Source organism: Gymnodraco acuticeps, unplaced genomic scaffold (assembly GCF_902827175.1).
Source record: "Gymnodraco acuticeps unplaced genomic scaffold, fGymAcu1.1, whole genome shotgun sequence".
In the NCBI taxonomy this organism is placed as follows: domain Eukaryota; kingdom Metazoa; phylum Chordata; class Actinopteri; order Perciformes; family Bathydraconidae; genus Gymnodraco; species Gymnodraco acuticeps.
Genome location: NW_022990313.1, coordinates 4,691,479 through 4,707,878, shown reverse-complemented (window position 1 = coordinate 4,707,878; position 16,400 = coordinate 4,691,479). Strand labels below are relative to the sequence as shown.

The 16,400-nt window shown below is 40.4% G+C and overlaps 1 protein-coding gene across 5 annotated transcripts; it reads left to right on the top strand.

Moving 5' to 3' along the window:
- The first annotated feature begins 1,210 nt into the window (after positions 1 to 1,210).
- rell2 (RELT like 2) lies at positions 1,211 to 16,085 on the top strand. 5 transcript variants are annotated; one of them, XM_034222849.1, is made up of 7 exons: positions 1,211 to 1,312; positions 7,129 to 7,208; positions 10,718 to 10,930; positions 11,332 to 11,394; positions 11,657 to 11,720; positions 12,345 to 12,521; positions 12,607 to 16,085. In XM_034222849.1, exons 3-7 carry the CDS (start codon positions 10,732 to 10,734, stop codon positions 14,471 to 14,473), a joined length of 2,370 nt encoding a protein of 789 aa, XP_034078740.1. In that variant the 5' UTR covers positions 1,211 to 1,312; positions 7,129 to 7,208; positions 10,718 to 10,731; the 3' UTR covers positions 14,474 to 16,085. The 5 variants fall into 5 exon arrangements, with proteins under 5 accessions (XP_034078740.1, XP_034078738.1, XP_034078739.1 ...); XM_034222847.1 differs by having other exon boundaries at positions 7,129 to 7,305; XM_034222848.1 differs by lacking the exon at positions 1,211 to 1,312 and adding an exon at positions 3,599 to 3,655 and having other exon boundaries at positions 7,129 to 7,305.
- The last annotated feature ends 315 nt before the right edge of the window (positions 16,086 to 16,400 follow it).

Sequence of the window (16,400 nt, the reverse complement as noted above, 5' to 3'; positions counted from 1 at the left end):
TTGCAGAGTTTTGATAATTGCACAAGTTATTGTAGGTAAAGTCAGTATTTCACAGTTTGGTGTGGGTGTATGGCTGCTGAGGGGGGGAGTCCAATGGCCAGTCTGTTAAGAGTGTGATGCTCTGAGGGAGGAGTGAAACAGTTTGGCCCCAGGCAGGAATGACTTCCTGTGGGGCTCTGTGCTGCAGCTCGGTGCCCTGTGGAGGAGTATTGCACTGAATGTTTGAGCACCACTTCATGCAAGACATTTCCCAAGATGACATGTACCTTGGGCAGCGCCTTAAAAGGTGAAGATGTTGTATCTACTTGAGGTGCAGCAGAACAACTCAGGTCCTGCACGTTGTGTTATCTTCTGAGCAGGGAAGAAGAAGGGCGGTGAAAAACCATAAATTATCCAGGAGGTGTGTTGAAGAAAAAGATTGGTCTAATACATAGTTGTTGAGAAATCAGTTTGAGATCTAGAATTAGTGTTTTCAGGGATTCAAAGTTCTTGTCAAGAAGGATTACATGAGGTACAGAAAAACGGATAGATAGAATTAAAAACAAAAAAGATTCAGCTCTGGCATATGCACACATTGGTTCCAGGTTCAAACTAAACCCTATCACTGATAGGGTTCTCAGCTGAATTTTGCCTAACACTTGCAGTGTACTTCTGATGAAAATATATGTTTTCAAACAACTAAAAAATATACTGAAATTATTCAAATATATCAATCATAGCAAATACCTGTACCTCGCATTAAAAACACCTGAACAATTATCCGACCACAGTATGATGCCTGGTTTTCATATTCACATCAGTGTTGTTCTCTTGAAGTTTTAAGTATTGTATGTTGTTCTTAAAGTTTGCCATTTTACACAAGCAATTGTTTGTATATTGTCCTTGTGTTTTGTATAAAATTGTGATTTTTAAGCTTTTATTTAGGTAAATGGTTTTTGTGCCTCTTGCACATTTTCTTATCTGTTATGTTTACGGTTTTTTTAAATTGTGCAAAACCCATTTAATTGGGTTTATCTAAATAATTAACTTGATACATGTTTTGTGTTCTGGATATAGTTAGAATGGGTGGAGGGAATAAAGGAGGGAATAAAACAGCACATGAGGCTGCGTGGAGCTCATCTGACTCTCTGCATAAACAAATGCTACATGTAGGTCTGCAGCAGGAGTATCCTATGGAGCAGCCCGAGAGATGCCCTGCAGCTTCCTGTGCTCCTGCCCTGCTCAGCAGCGCAGCCCCTGCTCCAGAGGACATGAGCAGGCTGCAGCATGGGACAGCATCCGAGGAGCGGGCGGTGCCCCTGCCTGCCTGAAGGTGAGTCGCACGCTACATCTCTCTGTTTGGTGCTCCAATAGGTAGCAGTTGTTTTAATATACTGTCTGATTAGCTATTTAACCTTCAGATAAGGTTAGATAAGGTCTCCCTGTGTGCGACCCTTTGGCTGGTCGCAGTTCTAGAGATGTAAATGACGATGTGGTTTTGGTATAGTTGGACAGGGTGGGGAGGATCATGCAGTGAATCAGCGTTACGGTGATGGTGCTATACGGTGTATAAACCCCATCCTGTGTCCTGCATGAAAAGTGACAAGCCAAACTCCATTGGGAAAATCTCGCACTTTGATGGTTCTACCTATAGGCAGTGGCGGACTGGCCATCGGGACCGGGTTCCGGTGGTGTGTCAAATTATGCACCCCCGTCGTGAAATTATTTTTAGTCCCAGTCTGCCCCTGCCTATAGGTAGGCACATGTAACAAAAATATTAAACCCAAAATGTTTCAGAAAAAGGTAGATATGATTTAATACAATAATATCCTCTTATATCAACGTTAAAAGTTTGGAAATGTTTCGTATGATTATTCCTGCCGCGGAACACACTGCGCCTCACTTGCCATTGACAAACTGCGTGCTACCTTGTTAAAGGCAATGTGAATTACATTTGGGAATAGTGGTAATTGGCTTTTTGTGTGAGCCGAACAAGAGCAGCGCCAAATGATTTAATTAAAGTATTCATATACCTTGTTTTAGACCTTGTTAGCTGTCGAACGTAAAGCCGCTGTAGATAGAATATTTTACATAATTAAAGAGCAGCGGCACGTTGGGAGAGGAGTGGCTGCTGTAGGACGGCCCAAGGTGAAGAGGACTGAAATACTTCCATTAACTGTGGACTTGTATTCAGTACTGAGAACATGGACAGAATAGCATGTTCTGGAATGTAGAGGAGTCGCTTCAGTCGGGGGGAAGAGAGCTCAGTTCCCAGGCCTCCCACGGGACGTTATTCAAATATTCATCAGATGGAGCTCATGTCAGTGCTGATGGAGTAACGTGGAGCGGAAGTCACGCATACAAGTTTCGCTAGAACTGTCTCCGTCTCTGTTCACTGCGGCTAGTTGATAGGGAGTTGTGCGTGGAAAAGTGATGTTTGACATGACAAAAACGTGTAAGGAAATCTTCCACACCAAACACATTCATCTCTAAATAAAGAAATAGACTTATGGCTATCTTAGACTTAAAGGGGACCTATCATGCAAAATGCACTTTTTGATGTCTTTTATACATACATATGTGTCACCGGCAGGGACGTGCACAGACATTTTGGGGGGCGTGTGTTCAAGTGAGAAAAAGGGCACTTCCCATAATCATTTATAAAAAAATGTTTTAAAACAAAAAGTTAAATATAGTTGCACATCTCTGACTTACTGACCAATTTATTTGTAATACCCTCACACTTAAGCAATTGTTTAATACTCAACAGAATTCTACAAAAATAATCAGCTAACACAGAGACAATGGTCTTCTTTAGTATTCACAATGCACAAGAGCAGACAACAAACGAGTCAAATTAATAGTTATTAAATGAGCAGCCAACAATCAAAATTATGAAGTTACTGTTTGCTTCCATGTTTTCTTTCACTCTAATGGAAATAAAACTAGTAACTGCAAATTAGGCGTTAACTATAGTTAACGCCTAATTTGCATATCAATGTGCCGATTGTGATGACGTTATTAGATACACACAGGGCCGTATCCACCATTGAGGTCACCGAGGTCCGGACCTCTATAATTTTTTCCGAGCTGTGTATTTAACAAAACTTGTGAAATAACTGCACTAAACGGGGTTCATTGTAGTACTTCCATTTACTGACGATGGGGGCACTGCATAACTATGTAGCCTCGATTAAAGCAAACAGGAGAAGACGACATGTATCAACAAACCACCGCAGCCCGGACTTGTACCGGAGCAGCGAAGGAGTGATGAGGTATCTAGAGATCTGAGTCCAGCGGGCTACTTGTGTTTCTGTTCATCAGGACATCATATGACCAGCAGATCCTGTGTGAACGCTCTACGTTAGTCAGTGGACGTCCGACAACATGCACACTAACTTATATTGCAGCTATAGGCTATACTTTGGTTTAAATTGCGTGAATAAACTAGCTAGAGAGCTAAAGTTAATTACATTCATCCAATGTCAGAAGGATTACCTTTTAACAAACCTTGTAATGCCTTTCTTTCATTTCAATTTGAGTAAAACATTGAAGATATAACATTGTATTGTTTTCTTTTTACACTGACTCAGATATGATGAAAAGACTACGTCATTCGAAGCTCAGCTTTGGCAGAGAGAGAGAGAAAGTGATGGAAGTCAGGGAGGAACTGCAGGTACAGTCACACAAAATAATGTAGGCTTAATAACCCCATCTATCCATCTATCTATCTCAGACCCGGCACCGTGGGAGGGCCCTTCCATTTGACATTCCTGCCCTCCCCCAATAAATATAATAAATATCCATAAATAAAAAGGATGACACCAAAAGCATCCCAGACGTTGGATTTCGCTCTTGAGGAAGTGTTATTGAAAATGCTGTATTCTCCGCTAGAGAGCTTCACCTCAGCAGCAGATTGATGCGCTGCAGAGGTTATGATTATGCGCGGTCCCGCGGGGGAGAGGTCTGAGGATTTAAAACATTAAACTAAATTATTATTATTTTAATATATTTATTATGCAATACCCGCGACCCGACCCGCATCATCTTTGTTTTACCCAGAACCGAACCCGGAAAAAAGCGTTTGAAAAAATAACACCCGCGGTACCCGACCCGATGCAGGACTCTGATCCATAGATCTCTCAATGTTGCTCTCAAAGTGCACCAGATTGATGTTTTTAACTTCAATATTTTAAAAAACATCTTCCCGGGGGAGCATGCCCTTTTGAAACAGGAAGTGAAAATAGAGGGATATGAGGCATGGCTAGAATGGGTGATCTGTTTGGTATTTTGAGAAAAACACTTCATAGACATGTTTTTTATATATTTGTATATATCTGAGACCTATGCTATTGCCTAAAAATAGCATGATAGGTGCACCTTAACATAACAAGTAATTTTACTATAATGTATACTACATTTTGATGTCCGTACTTTTGTACTTTCAGTTAAGTAAGATTGTAATGCAGTACTTTAACTTCTTCCAAAGTATTTCTACACTTTAGTATTGCTACCTGTTTAATTGTTTGACAGATTTGTCAGACTTTCATACAGACCATTAACAGACAGTGCTAAACAGTTAGGGGAAAAAAATCCATATGACATACTGTTAGCTGAGGTCATTCTATCTTCTAAAGGGTGAAGTGAAGGATTCAGAAAAATATTTAAAGGCGAAGTTGGATTTCCTGCAAAAGTGTTAGTTGGACACACATATGGATTCCCTAAAGTAGAAGCTTGCTGGTGATGATGAAGTCAGGATTGATATGGTGGAGTTGACAGTGTGGGTGATGTTAAAGCTTAGGGTGAAAAACCAGAGGAAGTGGTCAAAGCAAGGGAACCTCTCTGAGCTGTCTGACACAATATTCACATAATACATGGATACTGGATTTCTGTTCTTGCTGTCCCGCTTCATACAATACTAAAAGTCAATCATTTACTAAAGAGCTTTCACATCATGATTAGTTATTTCCATGGTATTTTAATTAAAGTCTAAGAGAAAAGTTCAACAATGTGAGTCAGTCACTTCCACTGCTTCAACACTGGTCATTCAGTGTAGTCAGTTCACAATGTACATTTAACTCTAGCAGCGATGGAAGAAGTACTCAGAGTGTGTCATTAAGTAAAAGTAGAAGTACCAGAGTGTAGGAATACTCTGTTACAAGTAAAAGTCCTGCATTCAAAATGCTACTCAAGTAAAAGTAGAAAAGTATTATAGTGAAAGTAGCGACAGTAAAAGTAGTCATTGTGCAGATTGGTCCATTTCAGAATAATATATATGATATGTTTTATAATGATTGATCATGAAAGTGTTCTCAAAGCTGGTAAAGGTGCAGCTAGTTTGAATGGCTTTGTATACTGCAGGGTAGCTTGTGGATTTACTCCAGGTGGAACTAAAGTCTGATTTAATACTTGATTATATTTCACATCATTCATCCACATCTGTAAAGTAACTAAAGGTATCAAATAAGTGGAGTAAAAGTACACCATTTACCTCTGAAATAGTACCTCTGAGTAGAAGGAAAGTAGCAAAACATTGAAGTACTCAAGTAAAGTACAAGCACCTCAACATTTTACTTAAGTACAGTACTTGAGTAAATGTACTGAGTTACTTTACATCACTGGTTAGAAGTAAAAGATTTCAGGGGAGTCTACGGTGGGTTGCTGTCAACGCATCATTGTGCCGCCCTCGAACATCTTAGAATCAAAATAAAACCCACTTACGCTTGTATGTGCTTCTCATTTAAGCCTAAGAGGCACATGTAATATAATACACCTGACTAAACCTAAAGTTTACACGTAATACCATTTACAGAGGCCATGGTTTGCTGCATCATTTCAGCTCATGGTGTTCATATACCAAGTTTAGCCAGCTCACCCCCTCTTCTGGAGCACACTGTTATAGTGACGCAATGACACACACACACACACACACACACACACACACACACACACACACACACACACACACACACACACACACACACACACACACACACACACACACACACACTCACACACACGTCACTGAGAGAGCATTCTGCGGAGGTCATGATTATGCTGAGTCACCTCTCTGCCTCTTTAAGCTGTGTGTGTTTAATGGAGAGAGAATGTGTATAAGTATCTCCTCTCAGTGTCAGACCTGTGTTTCTTCCTGCATCTGTAGCTTTATTATATTAAATCACATCCATGGTCATTAATTAGATATAACAAGAAGGGATGTTGTGTTTCAGTCAAACCTGCTGACATAACGAAAAATGGTCAAAAATAAACTTGTATTCAGGGTGAAACATGAATTGATTTGCCACTGCCTGCAGCTAGACCAAACAGTGCTGTTTACCAGCCTTCAGATAAAGATCAAATAATGCACTTTACTGGAAGTCCACAGCTGCTGTCCTCTTTCCAGCCATTTTGTGCATCTTTTACAAGACACCACAGACACTTTCTGAGTCATAGAAAATAGAAAAACAACAGAACTGGGAAATATTTAACCCATCAGTAAATGTACATGAGAAGGAAAGCATGCAGGGCATTCTATGAAACAAAAAGTCACATTTACTGTCAAATGTTTATAAAAAGCTGGCTGACATTACTCAAATCTGCCAAAGAACCAATTCCAATCCGGCACATACCAAGTGTCGGCCAGATTGGACAACATAATGGATTCAGAGTCCTTCAAAACATCTTGTAGGTGCACAAAAAACTACAATTAAAGCCTACTAAATAAGGCGAAATCCCATTACAGCTCAAAATCAAACTAAGAGAAATAAAATACCTGCTTCAAACTTAGAAACAGTGACCCCCACTGCTATTGCCAACAAAAAAATACAATGCCAGGAACTGAGCAAAGAGAAGAATCCCCTCACTCTGCTAGCAGCCTGACAACAGGTCAAGATTCAACCAAATTGTAACAGACTAGAACCCAAACCACATCCCCAACTGGAACACACAAACTAAAGCACAGAGCCAGAGCTATCTGGTCCTACAGAGACGGTGTGATACCTGAGCACAGTGACTGACAGTACACACAGAAGTACCCTGATACACCCTCTGTTTCAAGCATGATCTGCTACACTGCAGAACGGCATGCTGGGTACAGCTTATTCTCCTTCACTCAATACAGGGTTATGTCTTTTTGCCTTTATCTGATAGGATCAGCACAGCAAGACAGGAAAGCGGGAGGGGGACACGCAGTGAAGGCTTCTGTGGAGTTCATGGGGCGCCTGCTCCAGGTGAGATATACGGTGCCCTGTTACAGTCATAAAAGATGGATGGATAAACGGACGGACGGACGGATGGATAGAAAAATGACGAAGTTACATTTTGAAGGTGTTTAATGTTGCGCTAATCCCATCCTAAATGATATCAATGCTTAACAATCCAGTGTGTGTGCATGTGTGTGTTTGTCAGTGCACTGAAAAAACTGAAATGTTGACTCTAATGAAATGTATAATGTCAACAAATGACATTAACTGTGTTAGGATTGTTGAAAGCAATACTATTAATTTAAATGAAAAAAAGAGGTTCAATTTAATATTAACCCCAACATCCCAGTTTCTTCTCTCTGTGTGTGTGTGTGTGTGTGTGTGTGTGTGTGTGTGTGTGTGTGTGTGTGTGTGTGTGTGTGTGTGTGTGTGTGTGTGTGTGTGTGTGTGTGTGTGTGTGTGTGTGTGTGTGTGTGTGTGTGTGTGTGATAAGTCAGTAGGGGGGGCCAAGATAAGCTGCTATATGTTGAGTCATGCTCTAACTGTGTGTGTGCATGTACACTATTAAAACTTCATGTTTTGTACATAAACAGGTCATATACATAAATGGATGGACATCATTTATTATGTACCTATAATTAGAGCAAATATTGTTATTAAATGTCTGTGTACATTTGTGTGTACTCACACACGTCATCTGTAGATAGACAGGTAGGTGGGGCTGAGGGGAACCCTTTCTACGCAGGAGGGGCACACACTGCTGCTTTTAGCTTCTTATTCAACACACATATTTCACATTGATCATGCTGACTTTGACATGTTCCGATGTTTTCACTGGGACCGGCAGGGAGATGGTAAGAAATATGTAGTATTCCTCAATATCAGCCATACAGGAAGATAGAGGAATAATACTGCTAGGTTACTGTATTTTATAATGTACTGCATTTGTAGGGGATTATAGCTATAGCAATTGCATAACAAAAAGGTATTTAAAGTAAGAACATCACAGCAATATCAGGCATAATACTATGCCGTGTGTGTATATCTGCATTGTTGTGCTTAAAAATATTCTTTATTTATGTAATTATTCATTTTTTTAAGCTGACTAAGAAAACTAGTGGAAGATAAAAAAGAAATAAAGCTTAAACGTCTGTCAATAGCTTAGTCTGGTATGATGGAGGACGGTGTCTCTGGCTTCTGACTGAGGTGTTTAACGTATTATCAGCTGGTCCAGAAGGGGGTTACACTTGGAGATTGCTGATTGCTCAGTTGAGCTTTGCATGCAAGATAATTGTTATCGGGTAGCTATTTCTGCAAGCATTACTCAGGGTGTTTCAGACTTGGTTTTCAAATTCTTGTTTTAAAACAGGGAACAAAATTGGCCTGGAAAGAGAATCGTAGATGTTGAGCAATATTCATGAAATATTTTTCCAAATCGCTTTTATTTGCATTCAAAGCTCCCCAAGCCTTTTAACACTTTGTTTTATGGCCAGGTTGGAACCACCTGATAGAAGTTTGAGCTCTGTTCTGGCACGGTGTTACCCAGGGTGCAGTTGTGTCTATTTCACTGAGACTTTTCTCTCCTCTGGATTACCATGACGTCGTTGTAAACCCTCTTCTGTTGACATTTGGAACTATTTAATTGGCGTTGAGCAGGAACTTAATGTTAATCTCAAGGAGACGTAGGACTGGGGATTGTTTTTTGATGTAATTAAGAAACTGTGTTGGTCTCAGACAGGACTCCTGTCTCACTCCATGCCCCAGAATTATGTTTCTCTGGTTTGATAATATTTGTACAGGTTCTAGAATAAACACATTTGGTAAGAGGCACTTACCGAGGACAGAATGGTTGAAAAGAGTATCATTTGTATCTTCTGGCTGAGAATCTCATTGGCAGAGAGGATAGGAGACAAATAACTGCTGATGACGGCTGGTCTATCTGGTTTGTGAACATTTTCCAGAAGGCTAATTTGATCTAATTCAGTTTTTTTGACAGACTCCTGATGTTAACCATTCTGCAACATAAGGCAATTTAAACCAACCCCCAAGCCAGTACCTTTTGATTGGTTTAACTCTCTAAACCGAGGCTAGGTGTGGGGGGTGATACTCAAAGTAAGGTATCTCCTATTCAGCTTGTAGAACTCTCCACACATTAAGCAACAGCATGTCCTCACACTGACTAGATTCCTTACTGATTACTCTGTCATTATAGCTTTTATCTGGTAAGACAACATATATATATATATAATATATAATGTGTCTGTAATATGTGGGTATTATGTGGATGTTGTATAATGTAAGTGGCTGTCTTTCTCATGTTTTTTATCTGGGCCAAGCAACATAGCATTAAGCTAATAAGACACACATCACATATTTACTCTTGCTCCACTTTGAGGTATGTGGTTTTGAGTGAAATGCCTCCATTATTATGGATGGATTTATACTTTGCTTTATGACCAAATACTCCTTTTAGTCTGTACTCTTCTAATTAGTGTCTACAGTGTGTGCCTATTGAGCTGTTTAGAGCCATGTGGGACAAAACCCGATCATGCCCCTCCCTCTCACTGTCTAAGTCAATGGTGACTGTAAAAACTACACTGCGCATGCTCAGAATATTTTCCTATTTACTGTGTGTGGCAAAAAAATAGCTACCATCCCCACCATACGTCATCTCACATAATTCAGAGCTGATTGGCTGTAAGTACGTGTGCCGCGAAAAGTGTGGTGTGTGAAGAGGAGACGAGAGAGCTGCAGTGACGCATCCTAAAACCCGGAAGTAAGCTGCGCATGGCTTCCCTCGACAAAAAAGCAATGAGATTTCTCCATAGGATTTTAGAAAATAGCTCCAAATAAGGTCTGTGGGAAACGTAGCTGTTAGATAAATGCACGTTTTGTTCAGCCGGATAATATCCACATGTCTACCCTACTTTTATCATTTTCGAATCATAAATCTATTGATTAGATTAGATTTATGATAGACTTTTGAAACTACAAGAACATAAGGAGGACTTTTACAAAAAAGTAATAGAGATTTTTGTCCAGAGGGATAGGCAAATGGACTTAATCTTCAAGTCAAGGTAAGACTGCAATTTGATTGAAAATGGGATCTTACTAAGAGAGAACAATTCAATATTTAAATGATAAAATTACATTTTTTGGGTATCCTTCTGTTGAACTGTCTGTTTAAAATTAATTGAATCATCAGACAAAAAAAGCTTTTGAAAATAATATTATATTTTGATTTAGGTCAAAATATAATATTTGTAAACCTGAAGAGTCAGTGCCAGTGCCTCACCAGCCATGAACCTCACTGCAGAAGCTTATATATAGACATCTACATTTTTTGTGCCCCACCACTTTTGTACATATAAAAACGCCACTGTCAACAGAGTACAGTCTCACAAATGTGTTTTTTACTCTAATGTCCCAGTTGTCCCACGCTGAGCTGAACATCATGTTTTCACTTTAGTAGATAAAACTGAAATTGCTGAAAGTACGCAGAAATGATTATTCTTATCTGTCTCTCCATGTCTCAGGTTAAACCGGCGTTATGACTGAATTAGACGTCTCTGAAGGGGGGGATGAGCCCCCACCCTACATGATCTTTGTGGTGGTCTTCCTCTTCTTCCTCACCGGACTGTTTGGCTTCCTTGTCTGCCACCTCCTGAAGAAGAAGGGCTACCGCTGCCGCACCGGAGAATTGGATGAGGAAGAGGGGGAGGAGGAGAAGATCGGCATAAATGCAGACGGTGGGTTGAGAATAGACATGGAACCTCTAAATAAGTCCACACACTAATACACCTGCTCTGTGAATGGACAGAATGGAAGGGCTCAGACCAAGCCAACCTTCTAATGCACAGGACTGAGCAACGGCCTGGTGTTAACATCAAGAAAAAAACATGAATCTGACTCATCTCCGTCAGTGGCAGTAATGGAACAAATCCCACAAACTAAAGTGCAAACAAACATACTATTGCTCTATCTCAAATCCTTGTTTTGAGATTGCTGGTACACTTCCTGCAGCATTGATAGACAAACTGAAAGAACTTCAATTCAGTCTTGGCCCTTTTCACACTACTGCAAGCAGTTCATTTTATATGTTCTGCAATATTTAAAAGTTTATCCTTTTCCTTGTTCTACTGTGTTTCAGAAGATGATGAGGAGAACCAGGACACTGTGGAGCAGATCCTCAAATGCATTATTGAAAATGAAGGTGACTAAATAACTTCTGTATAGTATTTTGGATTCATTTCTGTTAAAGTTCCAAAGAATCAACATAAGTCTTTCCATTAGTCCTTTATCCTTCTCCTTTACTGTGTTCTATTTTACTCTTCTTTTTCACTGCCGTAAACCCTTCAATGCATCATGTATTTATTCTACATTATAATTCCATTCAGATAAAAAAGGTTTCCATTAGCAAATCTTTCTAAACGTAAGTACCACCCTCATATGTATTTTCCTTTTGTCACCTCTAGCTAACATGGAAGCCTTCAATGAGATGTTTGGAAACCAGAAGGTGTGTGTGCGCCACGACCCCAGGTAAGCTGGTCCAGCAGTCTGTAGTAGTGTGACACATTTGCTGTTTACTGCATGTCAGAGGGAAAAATGTTTTTTTTAATTTAGCTCCTTAAATACTGGAATCCCCTAAATTAATGTAAACATTGTCTTTTTTTTTTAAAGAATCATAATGTCACTGATTTCCCTGTAAGTAGTAAGTAAAGCATTTGAAGTACTTTAAACATTGCCAAAGTGTTATTCTCAATGGGACCAAACAACACCCAAATGTTGGCTTACATTCAACCAGGAGGAGTTTAGTTCTAGCTTTAGACTACACACATCCAAAACAATACTCATACCACTATAATAGGAACACTTTTCATGATAAAATGACCAATGACTACCCAGACAAATATGACACAATTGTATTATAAACTATCAAGAGTCCAGTGCACCAATTATTTTGGTGTGACCATTGCTGTTGAAGTCCTAACTCCACCTCCCTGACCGAGAACACACTGCCAACACCTATTCCAGATTTCACTCTTGGTCCAGTGGAAAACAATATGGTTATGTGGAAGCGAGTGTATAAATACGTATGTACATCAACAAAATAACTCTTATCTTATATCTCATATTACTGATCTGATGATGTTTTATGCTCAGGCTACGTAAGGAGTCCCTTGGTGGTGTTCCTCCCCATCACCACACAGTCCACTCAGGCACCGGCCACAACTCCTGCCACCTGTGTGCTCAGGTCCGATCTAAAAAGGGCCGGCAACAAAGCCGAACCCCCCGTATTAAACAACGACCTGGAGAGCAGACTGTCTTCTCTGTTGGAAGGTAACAATTCAACTACTTTGTAATTAGTGCATGTTGGGAAGGGGTAGCAAAACTCATAATCCTGAATGTATCATAATCTATTCAGGTTCAGGGTGATACACACTGATAAGAAGCTCCATGGAGGCCCTAATCCATTGGGCAGTTCAGGGGACCAGCTGGACCAATCCCAGGACAGCGAGGAGCGGAAGGAGGGTGTTTACAATCTAAGAAGCATGTTCGACGGCTCCAACGTGGTGGCTCCGAATGTGGGGAAACGCAAGAAGAGTGTTAGCATATTCGGGCTGAGGCGTGGCAGCGACCCCAGCGGCATTAAAGTCAGAGAGGGGACAGGCAGGGACACTGCAGCTGTAAGACTTGCTATTCAGCAGCAACCTGTAGTTCTAGAGGAACTTCTGCCGGCAGAGAACATTGAAGTCGCATTTGAACGTGGTACTAAACCTGGTATCAAACTTGAAGCGGAGAACTTAAAGAATGAAACGCCTGCTTCACCTCAATATGAGAATACAACTTCAGCTTCTGTTAATTCTCCCTATTCCAAAGCTAAGGATCAGTCCCCTGGCTCCAAGTCTGGTCCAGAGGGTGGCTCTAAACATGAGCCTAGTCCTCAACCTCATACGAGCCTGGGGATCAAACCTTCCGTTGGGATTACATCAGCTTCGGCACCCACTTCTCTTGCCATTCCATCTTTTGGACAAGCATCTACGACCGAGGATAAGATGTCAAAAAATGAAGATGCATTTGATCCTGGACCTCTACAGACCTCTACTCCAATTGCCCCCATGCATGGATCCATTCCGGGTTTAACTCCTGTCCTTCTTAATGTTCGACCTGAACCCTGTTCTAGCACAGGTTTTACAGTTACAAAAACTCCCACGGACCCAAGCTCCAGCGCTGATCTGGAATCAGGATTGAGTGCCAGCCAAGTTTTAATAAGCTTAGGTTCATCCTCTCCATCTTCGTTCCCAATCAAGACCCCCTCTTCAGACACTTCATTAAAAACTCATATCTCACCCGTGGTCACAGCGAGCCCTAAACTAAGTTTAAGAAATACTCCACCAGAGGCTGCAAAAACAACTCTTTCCCCTGCCCTCACTCCCTGCCCCAAACTCCCATCAGGCAGAGCGTTGACTAGCCAATCACCCGTTCCATCTTCATCCTTTGGAAAAAGTGCTAGTCCATTACAAGTCAGAACTCCCTCACCTGCTATGATTGGTAGCCCCAGACTTGACACCGTTCCAGTATCCCCACAAAACCCTTCTTCTACTCCAGCCGACGGAAACCGGTCCTCCAGAAGTTCACCGGGTCCAAATTCAAAGTCGGGAAGTCTGACGTCCATAACATCGTTGACCAAACAGGATATGCTTTCTATCCCATTATCTCCAAAGGAACAAGTGCTGGAAGGAGCCAGAACCCCAACGACTGAAGAAAAGACAGAATTACAGAGGGTGGGGATTCTCAAAACGGCTAAACTCTCGCCAGTCGAGGGCGATTCTCCAGGTTCTGCCCTTTACTCTCCACCTGATCAGCTTTCTAAAGACAGACTGAGCAGTTTGCCTCCGTCCCCTAGCACAACTCTGTCCCCCTCCTCACCTGTAGGGGGCAGAATAAGTAGTGTGACCGTTGTTAAAGCCAGCCCTGACAGCAGCCGAGAATTTTCTGTAGAATCCTCTACCTTAATAAAAGACCAGAAAGGAGAGACTTCTGAAACAAGGATTGAATCAGAAAGAGCAATAATTAGTCTAGCCTTTGGTCAGGGGGGAGATGTCTTTGTTTCAGGTGTTGTTCAACCTGCAAGTCAAAGTAGAGAGACCCCTGTAGCAGAGGTTAGGCCAAGGGTGGTCCAAGAGAAGGAAGATATGGTGGAGATGGAAGATATTAGGGACTGCAAAGTATCGCAGGAGGAAGAAGCAGAGCGGGTAGAGGAGGAGTTGGAGAAGATAGGAAACATTTAGTCAAAATGTAACTGACAGATGTAGGCTCATCGATGTGATTAACAAAGTAAATAGTGGCCCCACACAGTGCACTATAAAGACGGAATGTTGGAATAAGATAAATGCTTAACTGACTAATGTAAAATCATCAGATACTCTTCTTCCATTTAAAGGATGTGTTAGCCTTTCCACCCCAAACCACTTATACTTAATGTCATAACCATTTGGGTAACACTTTTTTGATGGGGTTGGATTGACACCTAAACATAAAGGAGTCCTTTGGTCGACTATGTTATTTGTAATGCAAAGTTGCCATTGTTTAAGATGTCTTTGTTGACAACTTCACATCACCCAGGAGAACATCACCATAAACCTGTCATACCAAAATTGAACTAAGGGCTTTATGTTTTAATTAAATCACAATGCTATATGGGCTGGGTTTGATATTGGCTTTCATTGGATTGATATAAATGGGTCATTCATATTTTCCTTGACCTCAACTAAAGCGGTACAATTAGAACTAGTTAACTGTCTCTAGACTTCACCAGTGAAACTGTTTGGGGTTTTAATTAAGATGTCATAAGATATTATAGACAGTTTGAAGACAGAAAAGAGTACTGATCATGTGCTTTATGGAGCGATGGACAGATACCTTAACTTTTGGCTAAAGTACCTGCTAGTTGCCGTTCAATTTGGTTAGCTATGCCGCTGGTTGTCCTTTAAGCTACAGGACAATGTACAGGCTCACGGAAATCAGTTGAAAGATTAATGTAAATAATAATCCAAGTAATATTTTCAAGATATTTCAAGTCTGGTTAAAGTCAGACTCGTATGGCCATTTTTAGAGCCCTGACACAATATAGCTACAAGTCAATTACTGGGCTTGATATAAATTGTCATGTTTTACACATTTTATGAAAGTGTCATCTAATCTAAAACTAAAACAGAATGCATTTTGAGAATGGTCAATGTATTTCTGTTTTGTAGTTAAGAAGGTAAAATGTGTAGATGCTGATAAAGTCCTTCAGTTAATGTCTGATTTCCAGTGCATTGCAGGGTAAGGGTTGCCTGTTAGCATAAATGCTAACAGCTACAATCTTTTTTTGTATATATTTTTTCAGTTTGCCTTGTGTTCAGTTGGTGTTTTCCTACATTTGACAACATGTTAAATATGTCACTGGCTTACACCTTGGCTGGTGGAAAAACAAATTCATGCTAAGGTGTTTAATTGATTTGCTAACATAATGGCTCCATTAGAGTCGTTAACAAGAGTAATTCATTTTATTTTTTGATTGCCATTATATTTATTATTTAATGTACAACCCGTAGCAGTCATTGAAGTGACCACATAGTAAAGTCACTCCAGCAATATCACTATATTAATAGTAAGTTATTTTACTATTTTAATCAGACATTTTCAATGCTAAATATACCACATTTCCCGTATACTAGTCACTCAAATCACAAACTAGTATTATGGGACTCTGAGATGAGTACATCCAGTGAAGATTATTTGTTATAATGTCATTGTGTGATCGGTTTTACTATTGTTTTACCATTGAAGCAACAGACTGTGTACTCTTTGCTGAATATCTTATTATAAAGCAGTGTGGGAGCCCCATACCTGAAATAACAGTCTCACTGCATTTTGTGTTATAGTCACGACATTTAATCTATTGATTTGTGTTCACCAACACGATTTTCCCCTTTTTTTCGTGTCACATAGAACAATTGAAAAGCAATGTATTTGTATTGGTAGTATGTTTCGTGCCTGCACCGCGTCTTTTTGTCCGGTCGGGTCTTGGTAGACGGGAAGCTGTGTGGTTCATAAAAACATGTTCTTACTCAATATCAAGCCACGATTATTGTTTTTATTTTAAATCGTATAATGTCTGACTTTTTTTGTCGTCTGTGAGGAAAATAAATGGGGCTCAGAGCCTCAAAATAC

Excerpts from the sequence above, each read along its gene's own strand:
- rell2 (XM_034222849.1), top strand. The coding sequence starts at position 10,732 with ATGACTGAATTAGACGTCTCTGAAGGGGGGGATGAGCCCCCACCCTAC. Across the intron at positions 11,395-11,656 it reads ATGCATTATTGAAAATGAAG|CTAACATGGAAGCCTTCAAT; the intron begins GTGACTAAATAA and ends TGTCACCTCTAG. Across the intron at positions 12,522-12,606 it reads ACTGTCTTCTCTGTTGGAAG|GTTCAGGGTGATACACACTG; the intron begins GTAACAATTCAA and ends TAATCTATTCAG.